Source organism: Gasterosteus aculeatus, chromosome 2 (genome assembly GCF_964276395.1).
Source record: "Gasterosteus aculeatus chromosome 2, fGasAcu3.hap1.1, whole genome shotgun sequence".
NCBI lineage: Eukaryota > Metazoa > Chordata > Actinopteri > Perciformes > Gasterosteidae > Gasterosteus > Gasterosteus aculeatus.
The window spans coordinates 16,851,410-16,878,368 of record NC_135689.1 but is presented as its reverse complement, the minus strand read 5'-3'; the positions used below and the strand labels follow the sequence as shown (position 1 = coordinate 16,878,368).

The following is a 26,959-nucleotide window of genomic DNA, read 5'->3' as shown; positions in this document are numbered from 1 at the left end:
ATTGTAAATTGGCTTATTTGAGGAAATTGCACTTTCTTGTTTCTTGTTCTCCTGAGTTTGTACCCTATGGTTGAATGCACTTATTGTAAGTCGCTTTGGATAAAAGCGTCCGCTAAATGACATGTAATGTAATGGAATATCTCGAGAACACGTGGAAGCTGTGAAAGTTCAACATCCGTGTGATGATCCAAAGGACAGCGGAGGCGGAATTTACAATCAATCTCCCATTGAAGGCAAGGGCCCTTCGCTGGGGGGGGGGGGCGCTCGATGGAGGGCCCTCAAACAAGAGGCAACGCAGGAGTGGTTGTGAGTGTGTGTGTGTGTGTGTCTGTGTGTTCACCGAAGGGTGTTGGCAGACACAGAGATTTCTCCGACATTGAACAGTATCTCTTTCCATCACCTGTAATCGATTTGACTGACTGGAACATCTAGAAGAAGAAAGTCTGGTTCATATGGACCATACATGGTGACACACCATCTATACGTCTACACTCACACATCCCACAGAAACCAATACAGACGCACACATTCTATGGAAATCCAGTTCCTGAATGTTGGCGCCACTCTTGTTCCCTACGAGCAAAATAAATATCCGCTGAGCTGGTGGTTATTCTCATATCTCAAACACCACGCTGCTTTTACCATTTTCACTCCCTTCCGTGTCGTCCGAAGGATGCGCAGGGAAAATACAAATGAACAATACAGTATTCAGCAGACGGCAAATGCATAAATACATTAAAAGGTCTCAAAACACAACTCGTCTGGTATTAGCAGGTGTGTGTGTGTGCAGATAATCATTATTTTGCCTGCAGGTCTGTGAGAGGTGAACACTGCAAATAGGGAGAGCGAGAGGGACAGGATTTGTCTTAAAAGTATCACAGGCGAGCGGAGTAAAGATGGACATAAGAATTCACGCAAAGCCCATTCATCATCTGGTTGTGTGTGTGGCAAAGAACAATAGAAAGAATGCATGTTTCTGTTTGCAAAATGCCTAGAGTGTGCGTATATATTTCCCTTAGTACGTTGGGGATCGGTGTACATGCATAGGAGTATGAACACAGCATCAGTACACACACACACACACACACACACACACACACACACACAGTCTGTCTGTCGGGTTGTGCATGTTATGGTTATGAATACCAAGCAAGAGTCAATGCCCTGCGGAAATGAAAGCACGAAAACCGAGTTATTTACAATGACCCCTCGCCCCCTCTGTGCGCGTGTGACTGTGTGTGCACATAAATGTTTTCGGCAATCACCCCGGAGGAATTTGATTACTGTGTGTGTGTGTGTGTGTGTGTGTGTGTTACTACTGATGAGAGCAGCAGCAGAAACCAGAGAGAGGTGAATGGAAGAGAGGGAGAGGAAAAGAAAGTTAAGCAGCGGCAGGAGCGGAGCTATTTCTGGCCGGTCCAACAGCGAAGGAAGGAGGGAGGAAAAGGAGAGGGAGATGAAACAGAACAGACTCAGAAGGAAGCGGGCGGAAGGGAAGGAAGGGTCCGATGAGAGAGATGAGGAGGTGAGAAGAAGTGGACATTACTAACTGAGTGAGAGAAGGGGAAATGACTAAAAGAAGGAGAAGTGGAGAGGAAGCAAAGAAGGACTCGAGAGCAGAAGGAACGAAAACCAACAAAGTGCAGAGGTACAGATGAACACTGTTATCTGCTCTGGCAAAAGCCAAAAGGTAATCACCACCATCTACAGCCACTATCCACTGTCACCGGGGGCGACCGAGAAAAGAGATCGCACGAGCGCAGAGAGACGCGTGAGGAAAAGCAAGTGGAAGAGGCTGTGGGGGGGGTCAAGGAGAAATAAAGCTGGGTTGCCTTCCATCTCCAACAGAATGAGGCTTTGGCTTGCAGGAGATTTCCTCAAAAGCTTCCCATCCTGCTGGCGACGGGACGAACCAGGACTTAAACTGGCCCCTCAACCACCAGACGCACCGGCATCAGACAAAAGAGGAAACGTGGGGTAACGATCTGAGGCCACCGGGAGACGTCATTAACCAAGAGCAGTTACCGGGATGCTCTCGCTCCACCAGGCGCAGCTGCAGCGCCGCCGTCACAGACGCGTGGACGCGATGAGCTGTTACTCCAACTTGTCACGCGGGTGTTACATTGCTTCTGTGATTCACATCGTTTTTTTACACTTTCAATATCCCGGGTGAGCCTGGATGTCATTTATTGGTTAACACGCTGCATTACAGCGGTGTGTTCTAGGTACAGCTATTAAATTGTGTCGGAAATATATCCAAACAGAGGACTTCTAATCTAATCTGATGTTAATCAGGCTTTATTCGCAAGGAGTGGATACTGGCAGGGAGGGAAAAAAACGACAAATACAATAAACACTTTACAGCTGTGATCGATACAAACACGTCCCGATTGAGGCGGTAGAAGGTGTAATCTCTCCAGCAATACGGCTGCTGCAGAACGTAACTGCAAATGCGAGACGGGTTCGAGCCTTCAAGGCAATAAATACAGACAAATCTGAACGGGGCTGAATTCTATCGCCACATACTTGCGGCTCAAGACGGAGAGGTTCCCGCCCACCTGACGGGCCGCAGTACGTCAGAGCAGACACAGCGGCAGGTGCGCTGTACTGATGCCGCGCTCTCCTTTTCTCTGCGAGGACACAACGAGTGTGCCGGTGCCGGAGAGATAAAGAACACAGAGAGAGAGAGAGAGGACTGATAGAGCCAATGGCCGAAGCTCGGCAACACTCACACAAAATACAAAATCAATCTCCATTGATCACCTTCTCCAACCCCGGGCGTCTCCACCACACTCTCACTTTCTTTCTTTATTTATATATCTATTTTTTGCAGTATAAAAAAGAAGAAAAAAAAAAAGAAAGAAGGGAAGAAAAGTCCGTGTTCCACTAGAGTGGACACACAAGATGAGTTCTGCAGCACTTCTGTGGCTCTCTCTCTGGGAGAGTGTATTTACCACTCCGCTCCCAAGTTCAATATTAGGAGAGCCAACACAGCTCCCCAGCTGACTGCAGCACGCGCGCACACACACACACACACACACACACACGTCCCTCTGAGTGTTTGGCCTCGCTGTTTCTCTCTATCTCTGCCCCCTCAGACTTCCTGCGTTTCTGAACTGACTGCTTTCTTTTCTTCCTCTCCTCTCGCCTCGTGCAGTTAGGGCCTCCTGCCGGGCCAATTTCAACGCAGCTTCCCCCCCCGCTCGCTTTTGCCAGAGTCGGAGTGTGTTAGCGGCTCGCCTTCTGCGCGCGGATCTGTAACCTCGGCCACCGCGGAGCATCCGTCTGGACAAAAGAGGAGGCTAATGAGGAAGCCGGAGCCGAGCCGGTCTGAACCATTAAGGGCCAGGTTATGTGCATATTAGAGCGGAGCGCTGGGGGCCGTTAACCGCCCACGTCACCGTTAACGTGCCACTTAATTCCTGTAACAGCCACGTCCACGTTACGAGTGGGGAGCTAAATGCACGGCGGCACCTTTTACCATGTTATGCTAAACCGAGCTAACCTGAAGCGTGCAGGCAGAAGAGTGGGAATATGTACAGATGTGCACCTGACAGGGGGGGGGGGGGGGGGGTCACAGTCACATTGCTGCAGCGATGTGCAAAATAAATCCAGGTTTGTACAGACCAAACTTAATTTGCAGTTGGTCCCTAAACCGGGATGATTAGTTGCTAATTCTTCCGTTTCTCCCTAAATAAGTTTAGTTCGATAAGGGGCTCATACTTTATGCTTCAATTTGGTTTAATATTCCTAAATCACAACCGCTACCACGGGGAAATGAAACGTTCTGTGCAGCCCTCCGTTATCCTGCTAACAAAAGGACAAACAAAGCCCACCGAATCGACAATTTGCCCATTTTATATAGAGATAAAGAAAAGCATTAAAGAACTGTGCAACACTGCAGCGCTGCGGGACTGTGGCGACTGCAGGAGAACGGGGCAATGCGGAGCTGTGGGGTCGTGCATGTGGCACGAGGGGAGAAGGGCCACAAACAGTCACACTGCTTGTGGTGAAGCGAGCACGGGGTTCCCTTTACCCGGCACGCCCAGCTCCTCATCTGCAAAAAGGAAGACGGGGTTATTGCGTCTTTATTAGTTTCCAGTCGTGCTTGAAGTAAGAAGCACAACGCCGGGTCGGCTGTGTGGGACCGACTGGTGGCAAAAACCTACCCAGAAGCCTCGTAGTCGTACTCGGTGATAACAACATGCTCCATATAGCTCCGGTTCCTTTTTGCCAGATAAGACTCCCGAGGTGATTCGAATTGGACACGACGGCTTCTCAGAACTGCAGCCAATTGGGTAACGCCATTGAAAACCCGCCATGTAAAACGAAGGAGTCAAACGAGGCTGCGCACAAAAGCAGCGCTCCTGCCGCCCGCGCTATTCTGTAAGTTAAAAGCTCTCGCTTTTCTCTCCTTCTCCTCTCCTCGCACCGCCTCCCGCTCTGCCTCTCTTCCTCCATCCAGCGCTGACAACGGCGCACTCGGAGGCAGAGGGACCTGTCCAGACCCTCCGATACCGCTGAGTTTATTAGAGGCAGGAAGGGAATGAAAACCTGTCACTCTGCTTACCCTGACCTCCTAACACCCACTTTAGCTTTCACACACACACACACAAACTGGCAGACATGTGTGTGTGTACTTGTGTGTGTGTGTGTGGAAGATTCCATGCACTCTGGTACCTTCACCTCCTCCCACAAGCATCCTTCAAAAAAACGAAAAGGAAAGACGGCTGAACGGTTCGTCTAACCTTACTTTAGATTACTCCCTGAGCTGGTGGGTTCCGTGCGTCGCCCATTTAGTAGAGCGGTTTAGGCGACGGAGACGCTGTTTAACGTGCCTGAATGATCTGTGGACTTCCCAGCAGAAAAGTCTAAGGAGAAAATCAATGTGTCTACATCGTGTCGTGGCGGGTTCCGCTTGGCCGGCAGCGGATGGTAACTACTTACTGCAGGACGTCTCATTGATTTGGTTACTTCTAAGGGCCTTCCGACGTCGCGCAACCAACAATGGTAGCCATGCTAACGCTAACGCTAACCAAGACATCATTACAATGTTAGCTTGTTGGTTTGACAAAGGAAGCCGTTCACTAAATCCTTAAATGTTATTGTTATAATCTGAAATACTATCATTATTATGAAGGATATAAACTTGTATTTTCTATTTAACTTTTAGTTTCTGCTCTTTCTGAATGATTGTTTTTTTTGTACATTGATGCGTTTCTGGGTATTGCGTTGTCAAAACTAAATGGGACACAGAAAAACAGTCAAAGTCAATGGGTTCATGGAAAAGTAGACATATAAATAGCCTTACCATTAGCATCAATTACACAGGGCTACTAAAATAAACAGCTTTTGCTTGTTGTTCCAGATGTTATGAACAGGAAGCCTCTGTGTATTGTTATTGTCAGCTATACTGTCATTAGTGCGATCATTACTATTATGTTTTACTTTGGTTTTTTTCCCAGTGGCTGCCTGTTGTTGCCGGTGGTAATTATGGTGCTTTTGATGACCTAAACCCTCCGTGAAGCATCATTACAGCACTCACACTACTTTCCCTCCCTGGTTTCCATCTACTCGGTACCCCGCTCACTCGTTCCCCCTCCATCACTAAATGTTTCATATCTCGCTCCTCTCTCTCTCATCATTTCCTTCCATCCCTCTCCAGATGCTTCCTCCCCGTCCGCGCCCTGTCCTTTACATCTCTTTATCTCCTTCTCCGCCAGCGGTGAGCCGTCACCGAGCTAGTTATTAGTGCCAGCTTTCCAGCATGCCGCTGTAATCAGAACCCCGGGAATTAGCAGCGGGTCCGCGCTCGTCACGGAGGATGTAGCAGTGCTGCAGCTTTGGCAAGAAAACCGCTTCGGCGGGAGGAGAGAGACATCCGCCCGAGGCCAGGGCGCACTTTTTGCTTTTCGCTTGTTAGGGTGGCGCTTGGAGTGCAGCCATTTTGGAGCACATTGGGGAAATGTGTTACATTATTTGGGGGGTTGGGGGTAGAGATAAAGATGTTGTATTAGCATGGTCCTTCCTTTTGACATTCACATGCAGTTTAGTGTCACTCACAGACTCACAGCCTTGTGGTGTAATCAATGATTGGCGGGAGTTTTCCGTTCCGAAAGACAAAACGTGCCGCGCAGACCCCCCCCCTGTGGTTTATCTACATGTTCTTCACGCCATTGAAATTCAACTCCCGCAGCGGTTTAATGGAGTGTCAATGTCGGGTCAGGGTGCGTTCTGTTAATGCTTTATATTCAGTGAACTCTCACGGGTTCATCATTTCTGGATCAAAGCCCCCGATATTTTGATTTCATTTTGACACTAACATAAAACACAAAGACTCCATACTTTTCCAGCTTCTACCTGCGTTCCTGTCTCTACTTCCACACGTCAGCCTTATTTTACTGACTGCTGCATTCAGGCGTGTTGGAGCTGCGTGCTGCTGCTGATGCAAACTGGACCTGTCATGCCGGCTTGCAAGCTTTTAATTGGCGAAGCACCTGGACACTGTTGTTGTGAGAAAGTTATGGGAGCACGTCACCAAGTTAGCAGAGTTTTTCTTTAGTCTCCTTAAATTCATTATTCGGATCCTTCTGCCTTCGGAGATGCGGTTCGGTAAGCGGGTAATAACGGACGCCTCCCGCTGTCTCCGTGGCTGAGCGGCCTGTCGGCACGGGCGGCGTTACTTACAGCACGGCCCCTGGCGCAGAACCTTGATGCGTCGCTGCGCGTTGCACTGGGCTTTCTCCAGCTCGCACTCGTTGGAGTAGGTGGAGGAATCCGAGCCGCACACGGGCGCCACCAAGGACGGGCAGTCCACTCTCTTGCAAACACACTTAGACTGGACCGGGTCGGCTTGGTCGATCTGACATACAGCGCCGAAGCCACACAGCATCCCTCTGCAGCCTGCCAGAATCAGGGGAGAGGAGAAACAAAGGAGGTGTCAGGATTGATATAGGAACATTTCATCAAAGGAGCACATGTTCAGTTTTCACCAGCAAAGTTTATGTTTGTTGCGGAGCTCGACACAGTTTACACGGGGGATTAAATGCGATCGTGGCGTGAAGCAAACAGATGTTGTAAAATCAATCAGGAGAGAATCCGTCCGCGCATGCAGAGCGAGCGCAGTGCGCCCGGAAAGGCTTCAATGTGAAAAACTAAGCTACAAAAGTCCGAAACGGCATTAAAATCAATCCAGCGACGGCAACAAGCAGACAAACCGCTGCTCGCCAACCACTTCAAGGCCGCACGAGTCGAGCAACAACAACAACAACAACAACAACAACGACGACAACTCTGAGGCCGTTTGACGCTCAGTGAGTGGGAGGCCCACTGAACGCGCAGCCTCTGTGGCCACTTGGAGGGCGGCCGGGCAGCCGGCAGCTCGCCATCTCTTCTCGCCTCGGTGTTGAAAGAGATGGCGAGCTCTCGCAGGCGGCAAACCCGATCAGAAATCAATGGACGAGAGCACATGGAAATCCACTTAAAAGTAAGTCCTCTCAGTTGGAGCGGGAAACTACCGACGCTGGGTATATGCACACGCACACACACACACACACACACACACACACGCACACACACACACACATAGACACACACAGCTATCTCTTATCAGTTGCTCCCAGGCAGAGACTGAATGAAAGGCGGCATGTCCACTCGGACTCGCTGGCAGGTGGCTTTTGGCGTTACCAGATAGACGGACAGACACGCACATGAAACTCCTCGTGTGCAGCATGTGACAACTGGTCCAGCATCTGCCCCGAGGCGTCTCATTTGGGCTCTCTCCTCGCACCGAAGCCCAGCGTGTGCATATGTGTGTGTGTGTGTGTGTGTGTGAGGAGTGACAGGCGAGGAGGCTGTTTTCTACCTGTGTTCCCTGTGGGGGAGCACCTGACAGCTACCTGAGCTCACTCTCTTTTGTACCAGGGGAAAAGGAAGCGTGTGTGTGTGTGTGTGTGTGTGTGTGTGTGTGAGAAGCTACCCATTCATTCCTCTGTATTCCTGACAGCGTGTGTGTCCAGGAGGGGACGCGTACTTATTAACTGTCTCACGGAGCCGGACAGGAACCAGCGGGACGGCCTCGTCGCGTCCGGCCCGCTGCTCCGCCTCCACGCGTGTGTGTCGGAGGGGAAGCCATGCGAGCGGAGTGACAGGAGGTGAAATTCAATCGAACTGTGTCAGACGTTTACAACAGCGCGGGAGGGTGTCTGATGTCAGCGGGGGGGAAAAAACAAAACACATGAGGCAGAGGTTGTCAAAACGGCATTCTCCGTGTGGCGTGAAGGTATCCTCCGTGTTTCTTAACAACATACAGGTAGCAGCACGGGAGGATGCTGTTGTCGTGAAATACCACACGTTGTACACAGTGACAGTAAACACGCCACCTGGAGAGGAAAACAAGCTCACCCCAGCCTCCAGCCGAGTGAAGGCATCGGGAACAGGCCGCCTACTTATGCACCAGCAGTGGGAAACCCTCTCTGCAGGCAGAATAGAAGAGAAATGGTGGACGCTATTCAAGATTCAAAATATCTGAGAGCAATGAACAGCTTCCAAAATGACCATGAAGCTGAATCTCAGCCTCTCTTAAACTCTACTGAGCAGCGTGAGCTTTATGATCCATTGCAGGTCCAACATAACAGACAGCATTAGTTTCCCCTTGTTGTATCTAATAAGATGGGGGTGTGAGTGTATGCTGGACCCCGCGGCTCGACTCTCAATATAGTTTATTCCAATAAAATTCTTCTTTGTTGCAAAGCCGCTGCTGTTGCGATGAAATGCTCTCGGCCAGAAGTCTTTCTAGGTCCCAAGGCCTCGTTTTGGAGGCTCCTACATCTCAAACCACCCCAATGAACCAGTAACGATCAGGGATTTTATATGGGGATCAGCATCGATTGGACTATATGAACATTTATCAAGAGAGTTTAAGCCACTTTGCTCTGAAGCAGGCCCATCACATACATATATCCATAATCCTTCTGTCCAGAAAAACACTATGCACAAGATATAAACCTTTAATTACCTACGTAACGCCGGCATGCCAAACGCCTGTATAGGCTTTTACAGATAACACATGTGCTTATAATGAGAATAACAGTGCTGAGCCACTGATGGGAATGACCTTTAGAAACTATTTTCACTCACTTGATTTAGAAAAGTACTTTGGGTGTGTATAATGTGTACGTTGTTGTGCGTGTGTGTGTGTGTGTGTGTGTGTGTGTGTGTGTGTGTGTACCACAGAGTCTACTCCGCTGGTGAGTACAAGCAAGGAAGTAGCTTCCAGCTGAGTTGAGATGATGATTTGTAAAAAAAAAAAAAAAGAAGAAAAGAAGCCTTTTCTTAATCCTGAGTGGCAGGCCGCGTTTTCATACCGCGCTCATCAGTGACAGCCTCTGCACGCCGTCTCCTTCGGCACGAGGGATAACACTTCACTGTTTGTCTTGATACTAAAACTGTATAAATACAACAACAGGGAATGTGGCGTCTTTGCAGGCACAAAGCATTGCAATGTCTTTCTGAGGGCAATGAGCGCTTGCCAGTGCATGTAAGTGTGTAAAGGTAATCTCCCTCTAACCCAGCAGCGTTAAAAGCTTCACATCCACCATTTTTTTCCTCGCTTTTCTTTCCTATCGGCAGCGTGGAAAGAAAATCCCATCGGGGAGCAGAGACAGCATGTCTGGCTTTGCACTCGTCGAGGCGAACGTCTCGCACAGGTAGCACTTCATCCCGTGTTTGGGGGGAGCAGCCATTACATTGGTGTTGGACGTGCTTTTGGATCCTCGCGAATCAATGCGTCACAGGGTGGTGAAAGAAAAAGGGCGAGCGCTGTTGTGATTAAAGCCACGGTGAACGGAAAACGTCGAGCGGAAGTGTGGCCGGCCAGTTCTCTGGCCGGCAATTTTCCGCCGATTCCTTTCAGTGGGCGCTCACCTGCTCATTGCTGCGGCGGATCAAAGCGCACGTCATCGAACAAAGCACTGCATTCGGGTATTGACCGTTTCACAGCAATGCAGGTCGACCACTTTCAATTTTAATCCCAGTTTGAGAATTTTTTTCTACAAGTCGAATGCTTTTCAACACAGAATTTGGATGGACAGATTCAAAGAGAGTGTCCCCACAGCCCGTGTTTGCGCTGGAATGCTGTTATCAGTTTCATTGCTCTGCTGCTTTGTTGCATTTACCCCCAAACAGGGCGAGAGAGAGAGAAATGGACTACGGCAGGGAGCACCGGGGCATTCAGACCCAATAAGGCAGAACAGAAGTGGCGTGACAAACTCAAAATGGCTACTTTAGGGAGGGAGGGCTCTATTCTCCGCTAAAGCGCACGTTTTTTGGAATTATTTCACAGTGCTCCACCAGCTGGGAAGGTAGAGGACTCGAGGAGTGGGAAGGAGGGAAAGGAAAGGTGCGCATGAATGAGTAACAGTCCCTGAACTCTACACGGGTGACAAGAACAGCGGCTGAATTATGGGGCCTGCGCTCCATCGGCAAGCGCGTTGAATGACCCGCTTCAGGTGAGGCCAATTGGCCCGCGCTGAGATTATACTTGCAAACGGCGGCTACAACATTGACTAATGACCCACTGCTGTCAGGGAATCAGGAAGCGGAAGTTGATGGAGGGAGACACAGCTCGGTGGCATGGACGCGGCGTTGCATTAATGTTGAATGAGCCTAAATTCATTACGCTGCAGCACTCCTGAGGGACATCTTCCACTTACCTCCTAATAAAGGGAGCCTTTCTTTTCAGCTGACATTAAGTAATACAGATGTGCTCGTCGGCGCGGCCGGCTTTTAGCAGTCTCTCACTCGCTCCTCTCCATGAGAGGGCTTCAGACACTCTATCAATGTCCTTTCGCAGTGAGGGGACTGGTTGCTATGGGAACAGCCAGTGATGCAACGCGCCACAGAGCAGCCTCGCCTCGTGGGGTCGGTCGGAAGCGGAATGGAAACTTTCCGTCATGCACACAGGTGGTTTGGTCACGTAAACACAAGCGCGCACCCACTGACACCCCCCCCCCCCCCACCCCCCATATCCATTCCCCAAAGTTTTTATTCGCAATGATTGCGAAGTTATTGAGATCACTTTCTGCCTGCTAAATGCATTCGGAGTGAGAATGTAATTGTCTCACTGTGGCACCCGAGGCTTCAGTTGGTCTGGAGAGCAGCCGCATCTCAGTGTGAAGTGAAGTTCAGCTGTACGCTTCAGTAAAAAGTAACAAAAAAAAACAGATAGCAGATAGTTTTAAATGGCAAAATATGTGACGGTAAAAGGCAAAGTACAATGCTTGTATTGATCTTTGGTTCGTGGTCCTTGGGGGAACAATGCAGTCAATTATTTATATGGCTGCAATCATACAAAGCCCAGAAATAAAGATAACACCGGCGCACAAAGGAACACCCCACTAAACCTGCTCTGTACGAGAAACATGGCTCCTTTAAACAAGTTAGCGGAAAAGGAAAAGAGGGAGAATGGAGACACTTTCCCAGGGTTTTTAGATGGAAACAACTATTCTCCTGTCATGCTTCTTTTTTTTTTCTATTCTCCATCTCTGCCTTTAGTGGCAGTTCTGTGCAGGACGTTAGCTCGTCTTTGTGCAGCGCGTGCTCGTTCCCCGGCGTAGAGGACAGTCCATCAGTAGTGTAACACATGTGCCGGTGCAGCTGGCTGCCTGCGCCCTGACGGCAGGAGGAAGTTATTTACTGCTTCCCTGAGAGGGGAAGATGAAATTGGAGAGAGAGGGGGGGAGAGAGAGACAGAGAAGATGCATGGGGGGAGGGGTGTGATGCAATAAGAGCTTTTATTAAAGTAATACTGTACGAGAGAAATTTAAAAAAAAAGTGACGGGAGGCTAAAGCGAAATACGAGAGGCCGAGGGAAAATACTCCAATTAAAAAAAAAAAAGCTGAAGTTGAGGTGGGGGGGGGGGGCCGTTATTTACATCTCTGTTTTAAAATCAATACTTCACCATTTAAATCTGTCAGCCTTCTTTAGATATTGACGTTGCTGCTCAGTCACCTCAGCTGCTGCTGCTGCTGCTCTGAGATTTAGTCGTTGCTATTTCTAGTCTCCCTTGGCTATAGGAACTTTTTTTTATATTTTAATGAAGTCCCGATGGCATTAGATGTAAACATCCATAAAAAAAAAAAGAAAAAGGAAGTACAGCGAGCACACACAAGCATGCACTGTGCAGGTTCCTCTTTGGTGTGCTCCTTTTCTTTGTAGGGATGCCAGCGGTTTCAGGCTTTGTTCATACTGCTCCTTACAGCCTGCGAGCCGTTGATGCTGGACGCCGTTCGCTGCACTATTCTCTGGAACGCCAGAGGGCGTGCAAACAAACTGCACGGCGAAGAAGACAATCGGTGTTACTGGCAGAAAAACGCCGTAAACCAACTACCCACAATGCCGAGGAAGAATTGTAACCCACTGTACGGTCATTATTCAAATGCATGCATTGGGAAATCCTTTCAAAGTGTTTGTTCCTGGAAGCAGGGAAGGTTTGACTGCGCTGACTTTTTGGCGTTGGATCAGTATTGACTTTCTTTCAGGTAAAGATGGGGAAGATGTCTCTAAATATTTACTAATTTCTCTACTCAGCATCTGATTATTTAGGTGAATTCCGGTTACCTGCAAAATGATCAGACACAAGCTTCTCATTTGATGAATAATACAAACTATTTTGGCACCCAAACTATGCAGCCAATGTCATTGGGATCCCTTTGGTCCTCTGTGGTGGCCGTATGTCAACGTGTAACCAAAAAGCGATTAGATGAAGACCTCGTTGAGAGAAATATTTCAAAATACATTTCAAAACCAAGGCATGGTTTGGGAACGTGGGCAGCCTGCGACGCGAGCCTAATAAGTTCTGCTCCTAATGGGCCCTTTGTGATGTGATTTATTGGCAAATCTTTTGAATTCAGCCAGAAAGACGTGTTTTCCTTTAACAAAGTCTCAATCTAAATGGCCTCTAATTAGTTGTGTTCTTTAACCAGCACCTAACTATGTTTATTCACACTCTTTTCTCGTGGGTCTCAGAATACAGCAGGTGCTGGATCACCATGAATCAAGCCTGAGATATGACAGCTCTTGACAGCTGTGAACATCTGCCTAATCACGCTTGTTACGGGTGAAAAATACATTGACGGGTTTAGGACGAGAGGAAAAAAGACAACAGTTGGCTGTTTGTCTTTCCCAGGAAGGGAGAGGAAACGAGGACAAGGAGGAAGGTGGAGGGAAAGACGTAGTGAGGATGGAGAAGTGGAGGTGATCGACGTGATCGCTGTAACGAGTCGCGAGGGGAACGGCGCCGTGCTGTGCGTTGGCGATGAACAAACTTCTTAAACTTCAAAGTGTTTCCGTTGCTTGTTTCCTTCTCCCTTCCCCCTCCCCCGGCTTCCCCCGGCCCCAATCTTATCAATAATGGAGACGTTGGTGACGGAGCCCTATTCTGTCACCTCGCATCTCCGCCGCAAACTCGGCAGCAGGCGGAGAACAGACTCACCGCCGGTCTGCAGAAGGAGAGATTATTCTCAAGCGAGACCTGAAGACGAGGGGATCGTCCAACGCAGTTTTTCACCCAGAATGTGGCTTCTGCAAGAGGACGTCCCACCGGCCGTCCAGCCGGACACAGCGAGAGCGTTATTACATCCTGGTGTAATTATGTGCGGCTGCCTTCGGACCAACGGTGGGACCTTCTTTCCTCACGGCAAACACTTCATAACCAAGTGACACAGGCGTCATTTCTTTTCTTTCATTTCTTCGGGTATGAAAAAGAAATGACAGCACTGCCCGTCTTTTCTTTTCCTCGCGATGTTCCGCCAGCTCTGTGTGGGTGTTCGCCGTCATAACTGCATCCGTGGCTGCGGGCGGCGCAGCATCCCGGCGATGGAAGCGGCCGTTAACGAAGCCGATGGAGGGAAGCGGATCCGAGCGGTTGGGTTTGCTCTCAGTCAATCAATACGTGTGGAGTTCAGCTGAGATGTATCTTCTGCATGCAGCTTCCAGCTTTTACTTGCCGGCCTGATTACTTTCATTTTCCCGGAACCTCCCCAACTAGAGTGCTGGTAATGAGTAGGACATTTTTTTTACGTCGCAGATGATCCCAGTTTCATAAAATACACAACTGCAACGTCCCTACTAGACATGCAAATGTCCGTTGTGCTGCAAAATATAAGCTCAAAGTACTAGCTGAGTGCCACTTGAAGTGTTGGCATTTGACAGTTTGAACTGCCAGTTCCCCTATGAATCCAATGTTTATTGGGGGCTCAAGCCAACGGCAGTTTCCTTTAAAGTAAAGAGTTGGAGACGAAAACGGGGCCTCGGCGCCGGCTCCAGGGCGCTCGGCTTTTTCTTTTTTTTTTTCTTCTTTCACAGGATTTCTGGAGAGAGCCCAAGTCGGCGGCAGATGGCGGCAGGATGAGACTCAGAGACAACCTGGGGAGAGCTTGGAAGGCGAGCCAGGAAGCGGCAGCTCTCAAGCGCTGAGCTGGATAAAAGGGAGGCGTCCGGCTCCATACGCTGCCCGCCGCTGCGCCTAATCGCAACGAGGTGCCCATAGACCCGCTGGAATAGTGGGAGAAGAAATTAGCTATTTTGTCCGGCGAAAGCACGTTAAATTGTGTTTAAAGCGGGTAACTAGCTCGTATTAGTGCCACTATAAGAGGGGGGGGGGGGGGGGGTAAGTGTAGGACGGGGAACCTTGTTAATGTCTCCATAAGGAAGCTCATTTGAGATCCAGGAGGTAAAGTGCATTATCTTCCCTTAAAGCTTATAGATTCATATTGATGTGGCCCGGCTGAAGAAGCCCCTGCAGGGACTATCGAGCGTGCGATTCCCCCCCACCACAAGGAGTTGATGGAAGCGGCTCCTGGTTGGTTCCCTGTTCACCCCCCCCCGCCCCCCCCAAAGTGAACCCCACGGGCCTCCTCGCTTTTCAGTGGGATGATACTCCCTGTAGTCGCCCTCTTGCCTGGACAAAGCACTCCGTCATGTCTCTCTCCTCCCATCTGTGATCAATAGCCCCGACCCGTTGATCAATGACGCCATACGCCCCCCCCCGCCCCCCTCCTGAACCAGGCTGGAGCCGGCCACATGACCTCACGTCTCTCTTCCTATCGCGCCAGTCCAAAAGGGAGTAAAGAGCCAAATGGAGCCTATCAGACATGTCTGGAGGATCACTGCCCCCCCCCCCCCCCCCCACCCCCGGATAGCTGCCTCCACCTGCAAATTGCCCCCAAACGTGAATGTACAATATGATTGGGTTATTTTCAGAAAATCAAAGCGCGGCCTCGGCTGCCTATCCATCAAAACCTGAACCTTCACGCCTGGGAGGCAATAAGCTCTCTCACACACACACACACACACACACACACACAGACACAGACACACACACACACGCACACACATACACACGCGAGGTGTGGATGGGTAAATGATGCCCCGCCAGCCGCCGCTGTCGAATTAATTGCCAGTGACGTAGCACACACACAAAAAGTGCCACGCTTTTGCACATTTCACGACCGTGTCGGGAGTCTTTGTAATATTTTCTCAGGGTGGGGGGGGGGGGGGGGGGGGGGGGGTGTGTGGAGGATAAGTAGCATGGAGCCGACTGGAGGAGTGTTTAGCTCCACTCTCTTCATTTGTCTTCATTTCCTCTCATTGGATAGCTCGCCCCGTCCTGACCCTCCCCGCCGCCGCTCCGCTACATAACAGCTGCGAGCGGCTGCACCTACGGCACCGACACGCACACACACACACACACACACACACACACAGACACACTCGCAAGCACTTACTGGTCGCGGATTTGCACATATGAGTAAACGCTCAGAAGCAGAGCCAGGCAGTAACATCATACTGTGGGAACCAGTGTGTGCCGGTGGAGAGGGAGACGAGACAACACACACACACACACCCATACACACACACACACACACACACGCACACACACGCGTCTCAGAGATACACCAGGCCTGGAAGTTCATGGAATGGCTGGCAAGCTGGCAACCAGGCTCAACAGATATTCCTCTATGACGGCATGAAGAGGGTTTTGTGTAATTATGTCCCGTATTTTAGCCCTGGAAAAATATTAGGTCAAGAATGGTTTCAAGGTTTTATATCTATCTCTGTCTGCACGTTGACTATATTTCACTAAGACGAGTCAGGTTTTAAATAAAGTGTGATGAAACCAGATTAGCTTGCTATATTTGGATTACACATTAGCCGAGGGAGTATATTTAGGAAGGAGCTCTGTCGTTTCTCACTCGTGTCAGATAAGCGCCGCTCTCTAAGTCGCAGCGGATGATTTGGGCCTTGAAAGAGTTCTCATCTATTCAGAACAGCACAATAGCGGTTTGGCTTTTTCCTCCAGTGGACCACCAGTATTATAGCCCAATTTAAAAATCAAGAAGACATTAATTACTACAAAACCTGCGACAAAGCCTCTAACGGTGTGTTGTGTGGCGCGCCCACTGAGCACACGAGTTCCCCTGTGCTGTAATCAGCTCTGGACCGCCGGCCGGCCAAACAATATGGTTAACGGCAATTTGGTTGCCCGGGGCAGCAGCTGGCGCTCACACCGTTCCCTCCGGCGTTCCCCCGAATCTTTGGACGTGTCTCGGCATGCCGGCGCTTATCAAATGGCACCACATTCCACTCTGGATGTACTCTGCATATTTCCTCGGTGACAAACCCCCCCGGAGGTACGGACACTGGCTGATACCAAGGAGACGTCCTTATTTCTCCACAGGCGGAGGGCGGCCACCTATTCTCATTGTAAATTAGCTCGCGCTCCAACGGTGCTCTCTCTGCGGTGTCGTAAAACACCTCATGATGTCATTAAGGACACGAATGCATGTGTGTGTGTGTGTGTGTGTGTGTGGTAGTGATGCAGGGAGATCCACTATCTGTTAACAGCCTTTATACTGACTGATTCCTTTCGCCTCGGCCCGTCCGTCCTCTGCGGGGGTCAGAGGTCGAGCCGAGCGAGAAGGCCGTCCGCTCCGGGGACGTGACGGAGGAGCAGGTGTTTGCTGAGGCTTCTGGGCGTGGCAGAGACTCCTCAGGCCTCATACAGCATCGGCACACATGCATCTAATTCGAGTGGATCTAACGTAATCTGGCCGATAAATCCAAGAGGTCGTGCCGCTTAGTCGGCGCAGGAGAAGTTTAAACTCCGGATCAAAGCCTCTCTCTCTGCGTGGAGGCCTCTGGTGTTTAGGGCGGGGTTACGTGGGGTACTTATACACAGTCAGTGTGGACAACCTGCTGAGGGCAAATAATGAGTTGGTTTGGAGTCCCTGAAGCGGTTTGGAGGATACTAAAGCAAACTGATTTCCATTTGTTCAGGTAGGCTTTTCCCTTCAGGACCACGGTCTGCACCTCGTACAAGCCCACTCCAAAGAAATCTGAGCCATCTCCCTGAGTAGGGAGTCAAAAGATGTTCAGTAGCTTATTCTGTCAATTTGCACACTTTGACATAAAGTAGACAAACCGATTAAATGCTTGATTAAGAAAATAGTTGTAAGATTATTCAATAAAGAATGCAATAGTTAGTTACGGCCTGTGAGTTCTTGATTGGTGGAGGTAATATGTAATTTCAGTCAGTTGCGAAAGGATAGATTGATTACTGTAATCATCTGAATATTTCTTTTCATTGGAACATTCAGTGCCTCCAGCTTCTCCCATATCCGTATTCCATGCAATTGTCTTTAATGGTCAACAGACAAGACGTCACCTATAGTGAAATCAAACAGCAGTTTCAGCCCTTATTTCAGCAACTGCATAAAATCCATCTGTCAGAAAGAAACGCAATCGCGGTTCCTGCATTCAAACTGTCATTGCAGTTGTGCAGTCAGCTCTGAGCATAAGACAGTCTGAATGTGCAATGAGCATAAATGTGTGTGTACGTATACACAGTAAGTGTGTCTGTGTGCGTTTCACAGCGGCTTGGACAAACTGTCCCGTCGTCACGGTAAAACAAAGGGCAGTGAGGTATTGCTAAATCAATCTCAATGGCCTCGGACAACGATGTACACGCTTCGTTCACATGTCCACACACGCTTAGAGCGGTCAAAGAGTGAGTCGTACTGCTGGATGGATTTAATTAAGAGGCAGGCTATCGGGCTTTGAAATCATAATGCCTTCTGATATTAAAGCCCTTTATCCGTGTCTAATGACAATGAGCGGGTCTGTTGGAACCATTTAGGTTTCCACAATGTGCTTTTAGCGAGCTATTAAACGCAAATATTTTACAATATAAATATAATTCCTTTAAAATATGTATTCACTGCTGAAAAAAGGAAGTAAAAAAGAGACTAATGATGTGAACCAAAGAGAGAAATAACCAAACACTTAACAACCATTAGCTTGACAGCAGCATAAACTCTCAGGAAAAGCCTGTGAGTGAAGAAAAGTTACTAACAACTAACAAGAGGTTACCTTAATTGGCTCCGGATGAAAGGAGACTATGGAGCACGAACAGCATTATAAATATGTGGGGTTTGACCTCAGGGCAGAAAAAGGAGGGTGAATGAAAGAAGAGGTAAGCAAAGATTGAAATAAATAAAAAGCACAGGCGCTGGAGGAGAAAGAGACAACACATTAAGCTGCTAGTGACGCAAAGCATCTTCTGTTTGCGCCTGCTGCTCCGCTCCTCCGCTGCACCGCGCTTCTCCCGACCTGGAAACACACCGCCGTGCGCCGGAAATCCTTTCGATTCACCGCAGAAAAGAAAGGAGCGATCCAATATCTCAAACGACCTGGAGACAGGTATTCACGCCTCTATTACCTCCAGGCTGGACTATTGTAATTATTTGTGTGCCGCATTCGACAAAACACTTTCATCATGCCTTCAGTTGGTGTAGAACTGAACAGCGAGACGTTTAATTGGTTTTATTTTACCTAACATGTCACCTTTGTGTGATTTGTGTCAGTTGGTTTTAATGTTTCTTTACTTTGCTGTTATTATTCCAGTTTTTATTTGTATGAATATGAATCCATTGTGTGTGCAGCACTTTGGGCATCTTTTGTTGTATTGTAACTGATTTCGATTGAGGGCAGTCCCAACTTTAGATGAGTCGACTTCCCCGTCTTTTCTGTAGCGTTTTAATCGGGCCGACAGCCGAGCGGGACGTTTGCGGCCAACTTCCAGGGCCGGCTTGCTTGTGACGGGGCAGAAGGAGAGAGAGAGGCGGGAACAAATCGCTGGATTTTGAGTTCACGGCTCAGACGGCGGGCGGACCGAGGCCGCGCCGACCGGTCGAGCTGTAGGTGCAGTCGCCGGGCAGCGCTACACTGAAGCGTCCAGCATGTAGCTGCAGCGGCGGAGAGGCCCGGAGGCCGCAGATGGAAGGCGCGGTACCCGCGTCACGATTTGTGCCAAACAGGAACGCGCTTCCCGCTGGGATTTCACAATAAGAGCACTTTAACTCTGACTGTTTCATGAGCACTGGGATTATTTCCGACTGACTTTGGAACAACGGAGACACATTTAACGCACACAGACACACACAAATACATGAATAACCCAACGAACCGCTGCAATGAACCTCTGGGAACGCGGAAAGCAGGAAGGAGATGTCTGCGGCCACTTCCTGTGGAGACAATGCGATGCAAGTGTGTGTGTGTGTGTGTGTGTGTTAATGGTCTATGCGGCCAACGCAATCGAAAGGAAACCTATTGCTGATACAGTACATTCTCTCTGAGATACACAGATAAGTGTGTGCGTGTGTGTGTGTGCAGCTGTGTGCGACCTGTTCCAGAGGCAAGTTCGATGGTGTGTATACTTCCTCTGTGTGTGTGTGTGTGTGTGTGAGGTCTAATCTCGACAGACAGGTGTAAGAGATCAGATCAGATCACAAAACACACACACACCTTTTCTAAAGTGACTTTTGCCCTTCCTCCATTAGCCCTTCAACACGTCTCCATCGTTGCCAATGAGTGTACGAGAATAAAAAGGAGATGTGCAATCAGAAATGCAACAGTGTGCAAGAAAAATACCCCCCCCCCCCCTCCTCTCCGTCCCATTTCCCTCCACAGCTTATCTATCACAACGCGCCAACCAATTTAAATGGAAAACACTTTTAATGTGCAGCGACAAACAAAGGAGACAGTCTTTTACACGACGTAGAGCGCTTTTTGGGTGGTGGGGGGGGCTCAGTGATTTTGCATCTCACAATTTCGAAGACGTGTGGGGAAGGCAGATAAACGCTTCTCTTTTTCTCCTTTCTACTTCCAGGGGCAGAGCGGAGAGGAGAGAACGCGGGGAAGCCATTTATTTCCGACTCATGGTCGACTTGCGTGATATTTGGTTCCCCCCCTGTCGGGCACGCTAATGATCCTTAGCCCGAATGACATCTGTCTGAGGCGGATTAAGACGCAGCGTCCCGACGACGTAACAACGAGGGGGGGGGGGCGCGTCAGGCCGAATTAGCTCCGCTCCAGTCAGGTGGGCTGGAGACGAGCTGGGATGTGGGACAGGTGGGATTATGCGACGAGGCGACGGCAAAGTGAAAGCCACGTGTTCCTTTTAGGATGTTGGACTGCGTCTCCTCATGAACTCCTTCCCCCGAGTAGACAAACTGGAAAAGGGGACAATCCTGACTTTGTCGGCTCGTCTCGGTTTGTGTGACGGCGGTAAATCCAGGGCACGCAAGGGCGGTGCGGGGCGACAGCAGAACGTGGGTTCGCCGTTGCTAAACCGCGTGGAGAGTTCACCGTTGCAGAGGAAGCAAGAACATTTCAGCCGAGCAGCCTTGAAATTGAGATTGCATCAGATTCTGCTTCCGTTTAATGGAGTGTCAGACGGCATTAACTCGAATCACTTAAGCTAAATGTAGCGCTATTCATATGTTAAGTAGCGCCGGGTACGTTTTTCTCCAGTGTGAATTTATCTATATCTGTGTAGAAAAGATATGGAAAGTAACAACTGCTTTCGATTGAAAAAAAAAAAACATTTTAAGAGAGCGAGAGAGACAGAGAGAGGGAAAGTGACCCAAGGGCCTTATTACTCATTATGCAGCCAGCGTTTTCATTTTCATACACAACAGCAGGAAATAATAATAAGTCAGCTAAAGTGAAACTGTGTGTGTGTGTGTGTGTGTGTGTGTGTGTGTGTGTGTGTGTGTGTGTGTTTGTCATCTCTCGTTGGAGCGTCCAATGCTCCCACAAACACACTAAACGATTTACACGGACAATTGCTGAGTGCGCTGTGGCAATAGGGCTGTCACCATTTCAGATTTTTGTGGTGCGATTAGTGCACCAGTATTTATCGCGATATTATTGCAATTTTCAAACCATTTTATGCCGCGGATAACATTAGGACAACATAGTATAGCATATTAAAACAAGAACACAGCATTTATTCAAATAGTTAAACAAAAAATATATATATTAAGTCAATAAGTCAATATATTGCATATCGCGACAGGCCTATATGGCAAGACCACATTTAGGGCGTTGCAATAACATCTATGTTTTATTAAGAAAAGAAAAATTCCTGTGGAACCTATAAACCATGATTTTTCCAAGACACGGTAATGCTACTGATTGGTAAATAAACACGTTAATACACATTAATGTCTCTTCATTACCAAATACAGCTGAGTAGTTTAGACCAAACTGTATTGCTTCCTAAAGTCTGAGTCAGGAGATTATCTTCAATGGAGAGTGATTTAATGTCTCTTTAAAGATTTATCAAACATTTTTTCTCCTGCGGACAGAAAACTACCTTGCAGAAACCGTCCTCACAACATGTTACGTTTGATCAAGAAGTGATGGCTGCTGTGCCTGCAAACACCCCGTCTGTGTAGCTCCAAAAGTGAGCTGAAAGAGCTGCGTGCATCTGCCGTGTTGGCTGGCAGCGACTTCATAGAGACTCTTTTCTTTCACCAATATGCAAAATAGCACTTATTTGGAGTGCCGTCCTCATATGTATGCACGCTCTGCGTACCGGGCGGACTGCGTTTAAGCTGTGTGGCTTTTAAAATGTCTCTTTCTGAAAGTGACGATCAGTTTATGGCATCTCATTGTCTACCCCACTGTGATCAATATAAGCCTGCTGCGCCCTTCAAACCTGAGAGCAATACGTTGGTTAACAATGCGCGGTAAAAAAAAGGAGGAATAATATCAAACGACACTCAGCAGATTGTCCTTCTCAGCTCACACGTTCATACATTCCCCCTCCACAGCTGCAGCTTGCCGGAAAAAAAAAGGCCCCGCTCAAGGGCACCTCAACACATGCCGCTGAATACAACGTAACTAACCGCGAAGGCCATTCCTATCATGTGTGGTGGATTCATCAGAGACCTCACACTACCACAGGTGTTATTGTCCCAACCGTCTGTCCGTCCAAACCACACATCCCTCCATCCACTCATCTCTCCGATCCTTTTATCACTTCCTTCCTCCGTCCGTCCGTCCGTCCGTCCATCTGTCCTCTCTCCGTGCATCCAACCATCGATCCGTCAGTCCAACCCTCCCTCCGTCCGTCCATCTTTCTCATTCCAATCAAGCTTTGATTAAATGCAGCCGGAGGTGTTTTCACTATTGTTGCACGTTTAGCCTTCATGATGTTTTTACTGCTTTGCCCCACTGACGTGCACACGCACTCACTCGTGCACAAAACGCTAACAGCAGTAACTGCACCTGCACAAGCCAACCAGTTGCCTCAGGCTGGACCAGTCGCTGATGGTTGAAGTGTGTGTGCGCGTGCGGGTGTTTGTGTGCGTGTGTGTGTGTGTGTAGGGGGGTAGGGACAAAAGGGGCGGTAGAAAGGTCACCATGAATAGTACATGAAGTTAGGTGGGGACAGGTTGTTCAATGCCCATCACCTCCCTGCAGATGATCTCCAGCAGGCTTGTGGGGGAGGGGGGGGGGGTTGTGACGGGCCAGGCACCGGTGTGTGTGTGTGTGTGTGTGTGCATGTGGGTGACTGTGTATCTGGTTGCAAGGGTTCTTCCATATTCATGCTTTCGACCTCACTCATATGTATTCAGCTCCACATGAGACCATTATCATCCTGGAAATTGGGTTGAAAAAAATGGGTGGTGCCGTGGGGTTGGGAGTCTGACCTTTGACCTACACTTTGCGGGTGCATGCATGCGGGTCTGGGGTTGATGTAAATAGCTAGAATTGATGCCTTGCTTGCAAATACCCATTACAACACAGATGGCTTCAATAAAATAGTAATTCTAATAGCCGCCATGTCGATTACAGTTAAACCCCACCTCACGAGTCCACCGTCACGGACAGCTTCTCGCTGAATGGAAGCACGGACACAGCTCACGCTGTTTTGTTGCCCTAATGGATTTTTTTAACATCCATGTGGCCTGCCATGAATAGCATTTAATAACTGTCACGGCAGCGAGGTACAAATCTACAACAACCCCTTTGCTGGGTTGAGGATGGTGGAAAATGTCTACATGAAATACACCAATGAATTAATTTACGCTTTGTTTGTACAAACATTGTTTCCTGCTGTAATCACGCAACGATGGAATGAGAGGAGGCAAAATCAGCCTAGCTTTTGACCTTTCCACCTTACAGCTTCCCAACTTCCCAATGTCCTTTTCCAAACACACCCATCTGGACACGTTGACATGGATTTCAACCTCACAAACAATCTGTGATAAAACCCAGAGACGTGCCATAAAACCTCCCAAAATAACAGTATCCAGGACCCACACACACACACACACACACACACACACTCTCGAGCTGAAAATAAAATCAAGTCTGCTTATCTCTGGAGAGTACTCTAGCAATGATGCCCTGTTCACACAAATGGTCAAAAACACTAGAAATGAATTGCCATTTGTAACTATGCAGATGTGCTCTCGGTACGACCGCCTGGCTTTGTCTCCCTGCCGAAAAACAAAAGCACGTTGTTATTTTTCTTCTGTGCACACTGGTTAACAGGAACGAGGGGAATAAAATAGTAGGGGGGGGGCAAAGTGAGAAGGAGTGCGTGAATTGCGTAGATGCTCACAAAGAGGCCAGCGAGCGCCTACCGCTTCAAATGGCTTCGTGGGAATGAGGCTCGTCTCACTTCTCAGAAAAAATACAAAGCATCCGTCAACCCCTCACCGTATTTGTATTATTCAAAACCCTCCGACTGCACGTCTCCTAGTGAGACTGCGTCGCCAGCCGAGGCATCACGTGGTTACATCAAATGTCAGCCCGATGCAAACACGCTGCAGATGTTTTAGCGCATTATTTGAGAGATGAATAGAAGAGACAAAAGAAAGGAAGTTTCTAGTATTCAGCCTGTTGAGCGCCAGCGCCCAGAAAACGTGTCAGAAAATGTGTTGTTCATGTGTTGGAGAGTTATTATCACCCCAGGTACCAGAACAGACGGTACCCTCCCCCCACGGTACCCTCCCCCCACCGCCGCTTCCCGACACACACACACACACGGACACTCCACCTGCCTACGTCTCCTTCTCTCCCTTCCCTCTGACACTTCGGCCCTTCATTATTAATCTTTACAGCGATCCTGTCTTCCCTCAGAACTCTCCTCAACCTGCGCGCGCGCGCACACACACACACACACACACACACACACACACACACACACACACACACACACACACACACATGCTCATGCTCAATAATTGATACTTTTCCCAGCACTCTGACTCTGACATTGTCTAAAAATAGTGTGATCAACATTGCTTTATTCATGCTGGATCACAGTCAAGGGCAGATTGAAGACTTTGGACCTTAGACTGAAAAATGAGCAGCGACAAAACACACACACACACACACACACATTTCTGTGAATAGTATCAATCACACACACACACACACACGCATTGTAATCCACTCCATTGAGGTAAGAGAGAGAGGGGGTAAAAAAGAAAGAATGATGTACAATGTTGCACCTGGGCTATTAATATCACACACCTCTTGCACAGCATCCATCGGGGGGGGGGGCGGCTCCGATGCCTCCGCCCCCCCGTTTACCGCCTTAAAACCTAAAGTGGCACAGACGAGGCAAATGTTTCAATCACTTCACTAAAGGAAACGAAGCGGGGAAATCTCCGTTGGTCTGAAATCGCACACCGTTTCCAAAGCGGAGCGCTGTTCTTGTTCTCGTTCTCGTTCGCCTCTCAAGCTTTGATTTCTCCCAAAGAGGAAACAATTAGCGCTGCATTAAAGTACATCCCGTGCCGCCGATGAAGTGAGCCGTTGTTTTTCCTCCACGCCGCTTGTGTTGGATTTTTAACAGTTATGGGCATCCAGCAGGGGAAATGAGTTGCTAAATAGTGCCAAGTTATTATTTTTTTACGACAAAGAATGAAGGTGTGATTACATTACAGAGAGCTCCAATTAGTGCCTTATCTTTCCCCACTGGTTGAAAGCTATACACCCCCCTCCCCACACACACTCACACACCTGGGAACCTCTGCACCTTCCGCCATGGCGGCAGCTTAGCTCAGTGTGGATGGTGTTCACGTGCGTTCCTCAAGTCGGGAAGCGCAGGAATCATAATCCTCACTCCTGATTCCCTCCCTTGATTCTGCCTATAGTTAGGGCTGGCTCAGGTTAGCCCGGACCAGCTCTTAGTTGAGCTGCTATAGGCTTAGACTGCCGGGGGACTTCTTAGGACACACAGAGCTCCTCTCTCACGCTCTCGTTCTACCATAATTCACGTTTTATTAATGCACATGACTAATTCAGCTTCTTTCCGGGAGTTTTTTTGTGCTTTCTCCCCTAGCAGGTCTCCGTAGATCGTAGTTCCTTCTGGACCCTGATCCTGACACCTGCCGTGGCCCTGCTGACGCCTGCTGCTGCCATCATCATCATTATTTTAGATATTAATCATATTACTTTACTCATAAACCCACATTACGTCCTCCTAAATTCTCTGTGCTCTCCCTCCCCACAGGCTTCTGTGGATGGTGGTTCTATCTGATGGTGGTTCTATCTGATGGTGGTTCTCTGTGATGGTGGTTCTATGTGAAGGTGGTTCTATCTGATGGTGGTTCTATCTGATGGTGGTTCTATCTGATGGTGGTTCTCTGTGATGGTGGTTCTATGTGATGGTGGTTCTATGTGATGGTGGTTCTATCTGATGGTGGTTCTATCTGATGGTGGTTCTAGCTGATGGTGGTTCTATGTGATGGTGGTTCTATGTGATGGTGGTTGTCCCTGCAGTGGTCCTGCGGTGCGCCTGGCTTACTACTCACAATTACTTGAATCATTTCTGTCATAGGAATTGCATGTATTATACATTGTTCATTCTGTACACATGGCATCCATTGTAGTCTGTCCATCCCGGGAGTGGGATCTCTCCTCTGACGTTCTCCCTAAGGTTTCTTCCCTTTTTTTCCCCTTTTTTTCATTTTTGGGGGAGTTTTTCCTGTGCCGATGGTGGGTTTCGGGACAGAGGATGTTGTATGTGTACAGACTGTAAAGCCCTCTGAGGCAAATTTGTAATTTTCGATTTTGGGCTATACAAAATAAAATGAATTGAATTGATTCAGCTCGCCGATGCTGTGCTATTGATGAAGGTTTTCCGGGTTACGGCTTCACTCCGCACCGTTCGGCCTGCGCAGGTTCACATCCGGAGTCGCCATCAGGTGTCTCAGCTTGGTTTGATTAGGACGCATCTGCACTTGTCAAAAAGAGGTTTCAGCACGCATGCTGACTCATCTTTAAGTAGGAATATGTGTTACATATGTCGCCTCCATCTGGCGCCCTTAACAATCTGGACACATTTAAAGAGACCTCCACTCGCGTGTTTCTAAACCAAACGTCTTGCATCCGCTTGATTATTCATATTAACTAATGTGGAGAATCGGCGTCTGCTCTATGAATACATATGCTCCAATACACGCTAGACCAATACCCCACCGCCCCCCAGCATCCCCTCTCCATCAGCGCCACCCGCCCCCAACCACACTTCATAACAGCTTTACATTTATCCACTCGTCTTCCTTTTAATGTAATTAGTTGCACGGTTTG

At 48.7% G+C, this 26,959-nt stretch overlaps 1 protein-coding gene across 8 annotated transcripts in view; it reads right to left on the bottom strand.

Annotated features, from left to right (window-relative positions):
• The window catches only part of agrn (agrin), a 186,194-nt gene that overhangs the window by 74,892 nt on the left and 84,343 nt on the right, over positions 1-26,959 (bottom strand). For all 8 annotated transcript variants that reach the window (XM_078085420.1, XM_078085414.1, XM_078085426.1 and 5 more), the window contains one exon: positions 6,688-6,903. In XM_078085420.1, the coding sequence (XP_077941546.1) occupies positions 6,688-6,903 (216 nt within the window). The remainder of the gene's footprint in view (positions 1-6,687; positions 6,904-26,959) is intronic.